Genomic DNA, 7,782 nt, shown 5'->3' with positions numbered 1-7,782 from the left:
TGACACGGTGCAAATCAGGTAGCTTCAAATTCCCGCCTGCTGACTTGGCGCAGATCGGGTGCTGTACTAATTCCTGATGCAGGCTCAGTTGGCATGATCTCATTGGCAGGTGTTCGTCAATATTCTGGCAGCTGACTTGGATTTGTTGGCAGGTGTTCATCAATATTCTGGTTGCTGACTTGGCACGAATCCAACAATTGCAGGCCACTATTACGGTGAGGAATGAACACTAAATGGCTGGTGCAGATCTGCAGCCCGTGACGGTTAAGCAAGGACCAAAGCTATTTGCAAAGTTCAAATCAAAAGAGCTAGAATGGCATGTGAGTACAAAAAATTAGCATTTGAGACAGGGATGGGATGGAAAGCTCCTCAATAAGATATTATAGGGAGGTCCTAAATTTCTCGTTTATATCTCCTTCGAGTAGAATCGCACACTCTTTACTCTTACCGGTTGTAACTCTGCAAATTCACAAGGATAAAAAAGCACTAAATCCTCTATTATATGCCTCTGATCAAGGATGAGCAAGAAAAGTTAAAAATGTAAAATGCGTCCGTATTGTATAACTCAAAACTTCTGTGACTCCTCTTAGTGAGCTAAAATTCCATTTATCTCAGCTCTCTTGAATCCACTGATGTATTCTATTCTGCAAAAAAGATCAGAATACCCTTAATCAATACAACTTTTTTAGACATTGCAGAACCATTATTGGTAATAACAGGAACCAACCATGCACGACGGTCCAAAAAAAAAAAAACTCAGAACTTAAGAATGCATAAAAAGAAAATGGGGGAGAACTTCCAGTAAGAGATGCCCTTCCCCCATCCTAAAGACCAGCACACTTCTCAATTCAGAGCCTCCGATTAAGCCTACATAGTACAGCCTTCTTGCTTTTGGGCCAAAAAGTCCACTTTTGGAGGCATGCAAAAAACATCCAAATCAAAAGACTGCGAGATCTCAATCATCAACTGAGCCGAAATCTCAATAAGCCCAATGAAGCAACATTTCAAACCTGCAGCAACATTTCAAACCTGCAAACACTCCCCCTTTGGAAAATCCTTAGGGTGAGAGCTCTCTCCCTCGTGCTTGTTGCAGATGATGGGAACCATACATCCCCTCTAATACCCTTTCTCATAACCCCCCATCCCCCCCAATTCACACACACAAGATCGAAATTTTGAAAATAAAAAATAAAAATCCCTAGCATGTGGAAGTCGAGAGAGAGGCATGCGGAAGGAGGCATCCTAAGATTACTGACAACTTGTTAAGACATAAGAGAGAATTCCTTCAATATAGTGTGGCCGTTGGATTTTACTCTGACACATTTGCTCCCAGTGTCAAGTGTTTGAATGGGCATCAATGAGCACACGGCTTGTCATCGATAAAAGAAAGCCCTAGGCCTGACTGAGGAGATGGCCATCACTAAAGCAGAGTGTCAATGGGAATCCTGGCTAGAGGGCCACTCAGGCGATGAGGCCAGGTGGTATGGGACGCACAATCTTTACGCGTACCAGCCTACATCAGTAGATGTTGACCCAACCTAGGGATGGTGTGCCAAATGGTGGCTATGATACATTGGTATGTAGCGGCGGCTAGCCACGTGCATAGGCAGGCCATGTACTAGGAAATGACCCCTGCTAGAGCCTGGTTCTCCAGGGCAGATAACGAGTTCTAGCTTATAAAAACACATCGATCCTTTTGAAAAGGAAAGTATGTTGAGTCTAAAGAATTACCTTGCTGGATTCTCATCTTGGGGTCGATTATAGGGTGTCCATACTGGCTCACCAACAAACAATCTCACAACCTAGCATAGCATTTCAAGAACAAAAGTTAAAAGGTAAGGAACTTATGCAAAATAAACTTTGTTATTGCATTCCAAAAATAGAAGATTAATAGCAAGTACCTTGATGTAATCATTTGTATCAAGTGTGAACCTGTGATAGATACCAGCTGGCAGAACAATCATATCTCCTTTTTTGGTCCATATACGAAGCCACCGATCATCAAGATCTCGTACATCAAAATAACCTGTACAATGCAGCTGTGATAGGTAGTTACATATGCAAAAAAAATTTAGCCTGGTCTTCAGAAAGAATGCTTATTTATAACAAACTGCATTATGTTAGAACACATAAAACAAAAATTTGCATAGGCCTTGTTTGTCTATATTTACGTCTTCATTCTTTACTCCATCGCACACCAATGGATAGATGATTTGTAATGTGCTGGTTTTTGGAAGCATACATCAACGCCTTGCAAATGCTTCCATAAAAGAATATGCACATAATTTCGTCTGCATCCACACAAGGACCCTGCCATAGACAGTAGGGAGTATCCCCATTGGACACCCTTCCCATCACAGCAGAGAGTATGTGCATTGGCCCTTAAAATCACAGCCTCTTACACTCATGGAGGAATCGAGGCCCCCCCTATTTCTAAAAATGCAAGGCAAAATAACTGTCAAACAGAATTTACTTGATCTATTTTGATTTAACAATAAAATGCAGGAAGCTTGGAGCAGCGTGTGTCCGCATGTGTAAAGTAATGCATACTAACAATGCACTAGTCTAACAGTGCAGCTACTTAAAAAGAGTACCGCTTCCTTCAATGACGAATCGTATTTCCTCATCTGTATGAATGTGTTCTTCAAAAAAACTTTTCAGTTTTGCTTCGTAGTTCATGAGTTTGTCTGGAGCCACATCGCAAATGTCCTGAAACCAATGACGTGATATGATGAGAAGAGAGAAGAATTTAACGTCATAGGAACAATCCCAAGAGACCTCAAAGATCTATCCGACGAGTCTTGAACTCAAGACCTGTTGCTCAAATAGGAGCTGAGATAACCGATGTACCACACTTGGGTGATATAGAAAGGTTATTACAGTTTCCTCATCTTATTCACACACAAACAATCTACCACACTTGGGTGATCGAAAGGTTATTCCACTCCTCTCTCTCTCTCTCTCTCTCTCTCTCTCTCTCTCTCTCTCTCTCTCTCTCTCTCTCTCTCTCTCTCTCTCTCTCTCTCTCTCTCTCTCTCTCTCTCTCTCTCTCTCTCTCTCTCTCTCTCTCTCTCTCACACACACACACACACACATGAGAAGCCACATCAAACATTCATCAGCATATCATTTTTGAACACAGCTTACACAGCTTACATGGTAGGTATATCCCCTCTCTTGTCTAATTTTGGCCAGCTCCGGATCCTGCTCATAGTTATCAGCATCTAACACCCACTGTAATACTCCTAGTTCTGCACATGAAGAGGATCAAATATCAGAAGAAAACTGTGCATGTGAAGGGTTTCTGCCGTCATACAAGCAAAAGGCGACTTCTAACCATAACAACTATTAGGATGCCACTTCTAAACACAATATGGATCATGCTAAACAAGACATCCTAAGGGTAAAAACCGTACAATTTTGTACTTGTATCGACCATCCGTGTTGATCAAGTTCAAAATTACTCAAGACAAACTCATATTTTCAATTGTGTCAGAACAGGGACCAATTGATAGGTTGATTCGAATGCATGATTATGACAGGCCCGCAAAGGATTTCCATACTGTATATCAGAAATAGAAAAAAGGTGAGCTTTCAAAAGAACTAGGGCCCTCCATATCAATTCTCTGCCTAAGGCCCCTGTCACAAGTGAGCGCCTACAGGCCCGAACCACTTAGGTTGCACCCCCTCGCTGTCACACACAGGCAGAGTGGACTGCAGAATATCAACCAACGAGTCTGTAAAGTGCTCTTGTTGCATCCGCGGCATCCAGAGTTCAAGGCCTGTGGGCATCATTCCCACCTTGAGCAGGGAATGTTCACTATCTTGTGTTTATGGGTGAGGGGGTTACCCCAGGCAACAAAAGCCTCTCACGGACTCGGGCCTAAAATTTGTTACCACCAACCAAAGTGCTGAAATACTTCTAGGTCAACAAATTAAGAGATATTTGATGCCCATGAAAGGTAATTGAATTTTCTAGCCATAGTCTGCCTTCTGGAACTATCGCCGTGAAAAAATGAACAACCTGAGAGGCTATAGATGAAAAGCAAAGCAAGCATACCGATCACAGGGCTGCCACGTTCCATTTCAACTGGCTAGAGCCAATCAATGACATTCAGATTAATGATATGTTGGAAAGGCATGTAAATTCCTTAATGCCCTTCAAACAGTATTCAAACAATGGCTTCCAGAAAAATTAATTCAGTAGGCCTACATACAAGGTGCAATAAAACTCCGAAGAGAAAGAAAGGTAAAGTCGCCTTAAGGAGAAGAAAAGACAATAAGAGGTAAGAGATGTAATGAAGCCTGCTCGCTCCATAACCTCTTTATACAGAGAATGCAAAGTCTTTTAACCTTCCATCATCAACCTACACTTTTGCATTTTAGATTTTTTGCAGGACCTAATGCCCTTCAAACCATATCAAAACCATTACATTGATTCACATTGCTGATAATCCGCTTTAGGAAAGATTGTCAACTATTGCTGTCTAAAATCTCGATGTGTTGTTAAGAAAACAGTTTACCCTAGCAATGCAGGAAAATAAAAAACAAGACCTGATTGGCTACTACAGCTGGTCCCAAGTAACTCTTGCATCATTACTTTTCCTCCACATCCCACAATCTGAATCAAATTTTTGCAAAATATACTTAGGCCGTATTCAATAACTTCCAACTCATATTAGCTTCATTGTATAACATCAGTCGTAGTTTAGAGAGTAGTCTAGGCCTCCAGAAATTTCCATAAAAATCATTGTGTATGGATTCAAAACTCTCTTTGAGATTTAGCTAGGTCCTTCCTCCCAATTGAATCTCTTGATTTAAGGACAGAAACTGGATTTTCAGTCATCATGCTTCCTTAGTGACTTAGCCCACCGCTTTTTTACAAAAGAAAGACAATGAATGATAATAAACTCCATGTTAAAGATAAACCATTCACTCCTTACGAGTTACATCCTTGGAAGAAATGAAGACAAGCAACTGTGGCAGCTGGTGGTTTACTATATAATGCTAAAACATAAAGGGTTGCCCTTGAGAAAGCACCTCCAGCAAAGAGAATGAAAAAGAGACAATAAGAATACACCTGCAAGCTTGTCAAGAGAGACATATTGCTTGGGGTCAAGATGATGCAGAAGTCGTTGGTCGTCATCTGAGTCATCCATGTACCATGCTTCCAAAGGAGGCCTCTCAACCTGTTCAATATTTTCAGGAAAAAAAAAATCATCACAAAATACAAATCTGATATGTTTCCTCTCTAAAATGGCTGTATAATTATGAATGAACATATTTCTAATAAAACTTGTTGGGAACGAAACTTGAGAAATGTCATTCTAAGAGAAGAAGAATAGAGGCACATATTTTACCATCAAGAGAACGAGCAAAAGTGATAAAAAGAAATACAAGTTCAACACAATAAGGGGAATAAAAGCGACATATTACAATCATAAATGCCATTATCTTGAGAGAAAACCGAGAAAAAAATTAATGAATGATAAAAATTTTATTGACGAAGAGGGATGGGAGTGTTAGAGATGGGGTATATTAGGCAGGGGTCTCCCAATGTATAGTTATTGGTTACTTTTTAGAATAATTGTGCCTCATGCATGGTCGCGCGTGCACCAGTTATTTGTCATATATGCAACTATGCAAGTGTTTTTGTAACTATGCCGATTTTGGCATAATTGCATCAGAAACATATTACTCCTAACTGGTGCACGCATGACCACTTTTTGAGTCACTACAGAACAATCTAATCACAAGAGGTGTTCTTGAACAGCTCACTTTTCCTTTCCTTTTTTTACCTATGCCGCTGCAAATCGATTCTTGAATGTGGGTCTTTAATTGATCACCGGGACAAACACTCAAACCACTAGGCTACAATCACTTCCACTTAATGACAAAGCCATAATAAAACACCCGATCACAGAGTCAGTGAACAAAGATTAGAGCTTTCGCTTTACAAAAGGGAAACTGAGTAACAAACAATATGCAACGGCTGGATATGCACAAAACCTCTTCTCCATGTCCTTACCATTAACTCCAAATGGTATGATCAAATAAGAAAAATCGGTAAATATGTCATTAGTATACTTCATGATCAAAAGGTATCATTCATGACGACATTTGATCAAATGATCTTCTCATAACTACATGAGTGATCAAATATCATATAACTAATGATATTCAAATGATCATTTATATAATTAATGATCGAATATTCATAATTAGTCTTACATATCATGAAATCAATACTATAATCATGACCAAACCATTTGCGGGGTATAGATAGCACCCCAGCGTAAGGAATAGCACCATTCCTTACACTCCACAACAGAATGGTGTTATTAAAAGTAAGAGTCAGATGCTCGCATTTTATTGCAGCACACCATGGCACATCTCATCATACACACCGCAAAAATGGGAGAAGGCAAACGCCACGCTCTCTTTCGCCCAAGGCAACAAAACCTCGGGTGTACACAAACACGGATTTCACAGACACGCAAATACCAGCTGTCGACCTGGAGAACTCCTATTAGCGTCGCAAAGCTTGGTCACGTACTGGGGCTTATTAGCCTAAGAAAAGAAGAAAAATGTGTAGAAAAAAAAGATTGAAAGCTCAGAAAATCAGCTGCTGACAATGGAGAAGCAGCCGAGAATGCGAAAGAATAGAGAACCCAACACTCCATTACGTAATATATTTCTCAAAGCAATACAAAAGACAGAAGAACATACCTGGGGCGCCATGCTTGCGAGTTGCGAGCTCAGAGAGAGAGAGAGAGAGAGAGAGCTGTGCAGCACCCGACTAAATAAGGAAAGTGAGTGTATTTTTCAAAAAATCACGTGCCGCGACGTACCCATTAAAAACCCATTTTTACAATTTATTTCAAGCAGCAAAATCTGATTTTGTGCGTGTTTGTGTGTGCGCGTTAAATAAGGCAGCCTCCCACTAAGGGGGATTCCTACAAGGCAAGAATCACAAGGGGATGACACGAATATATATTGGCAAGGATTCCTACAAGGCAAGTGCAAACAATCACATGGGGATGACAAGGTAGTGATTGAAATAGTGAGTAGCAAGACCCTCAATGCCTAGACGTACAACGCATATGTCTCCAAACGCAAGCATTGCCTTCCACTACACGAGCGTGCGCGTGCACACACACACACTCACACACACGCACACTTGAGAGGAAAAGAAATAAAAAGGTAGGAAAGTTCATCAATTTAAAAATAGCAAAAGCAAAGGTTTTTCATTGAATAAGGCTGAATTTCCTCGGCATACTTCCCCTTACTATCAAGGGCAATGCCAACAAATACAACGTCAAAGATGCAACAAAGTTGCAAAGCTATGAGGAGTTGATTCAAGACAAGTAGCTGTGACCTACAAGAATCTTTCCAAAAGATTAAGGAGGCTATATCCATTTCTCACCAAAGGCAAAAAACTACTGCTGGCAAGCACAGAAGGGCCTTAACTTTCAAAGAAAATGATTGGGTCTTACTTAAGTTTTCCAAGGCTCGATTGAGGCAAACAACGGGCAAAAATCCTACGGGCCATCAAAACTATTATGCTAAACTAGCAAAAAGATACTATGGTCCTTTCCAAATCTTGAAGCCCATCAATGAGATGGCTTATCAACTCAAGTTGCCCAACCATTGGCTCATACACAATGCTTTTCATGTGAGCCTACTTAAGCCCTACAAAGGAGAGCCACCAAGTGAACCATTATTAAAGACCTTCCCGAAATTGAAGACCAAGAAGAGTGCTACAACCCGAAGCTATCCTTC

The 7,782-nt window shown here is 40.6% G+C and overlaps 1 protein-coding gene across 1 annotated transcript; it reads right to left on the bottom strand.

Annotated features, from left to right (window-relative positions):
- Positions 1-373: 373 nt before the first annotated feature.
- On the bottom strand, positions 374-6,866 carry LOC147440763 (acireductone dioxygenase 3-like). The gene is made up of 7 exons (XM_086482599.1): positions 6,730-6,866; positions 5,081-5,189; positions 3,157-3,251; positions 2,595-2,709; positions 1,902-2,026; positions 1,732-1,802; positions 374-644 (listed from the first exon to the last, which is right to left on the bottom strand). The coding sequence occupies exons 1-7, from the start codon at positions 6,739-6,741 to the stop codon at positions 587-589; spliced, it is 585 nt and encodes a 194-aa protein (XP_086338725.1). The 5' UTR covers positions 6,742-6,866; the 3' UTR covers positions 374-586.
- Between the last annotated feature and the right edge of the window lie 916 nt (positions 6,867-7,782).

The sequence above is a fragment of the Adiantum capillus-veneris genome, chromosome 15, assembly GCF_014529385.1.
Source record: "Adiantum capillus-veneris isolate H3 chromosome 15, ASM1452938v2, whole genome shotgun sequence".
NCBI lineage: Eukaryota > Viridiplantae > Streptophyta > Polypodiopsida > Polypodiales > Pteridaceae > Adiantum > Adiantum capillus-veneris.
Note: the sequence above shows the minus strand (reverse complement) of the source record. Positions and strands in the feature narration are given on the sequence as shown.

Excerpts from the sequence above, each read along its gene's own strand:
- LOC147440763 (XM_086482599.1), bottom strand. Across the intron at positions 1,803-1,901 it reads ATACAAATGATTACATCAAG|GTTGTGAGATTGTTTGTTGG; the intron begins GTACTTGCTATT and ends ATGCTATGCTAG. Across the intron at positions 645-1,731 it reads CAAGATGAGAATCCAGCAAG|AATAGAATACATCAGTGGAT; the intron begins GTAATTCTTTAG and ends TCTTTTTTGCAG.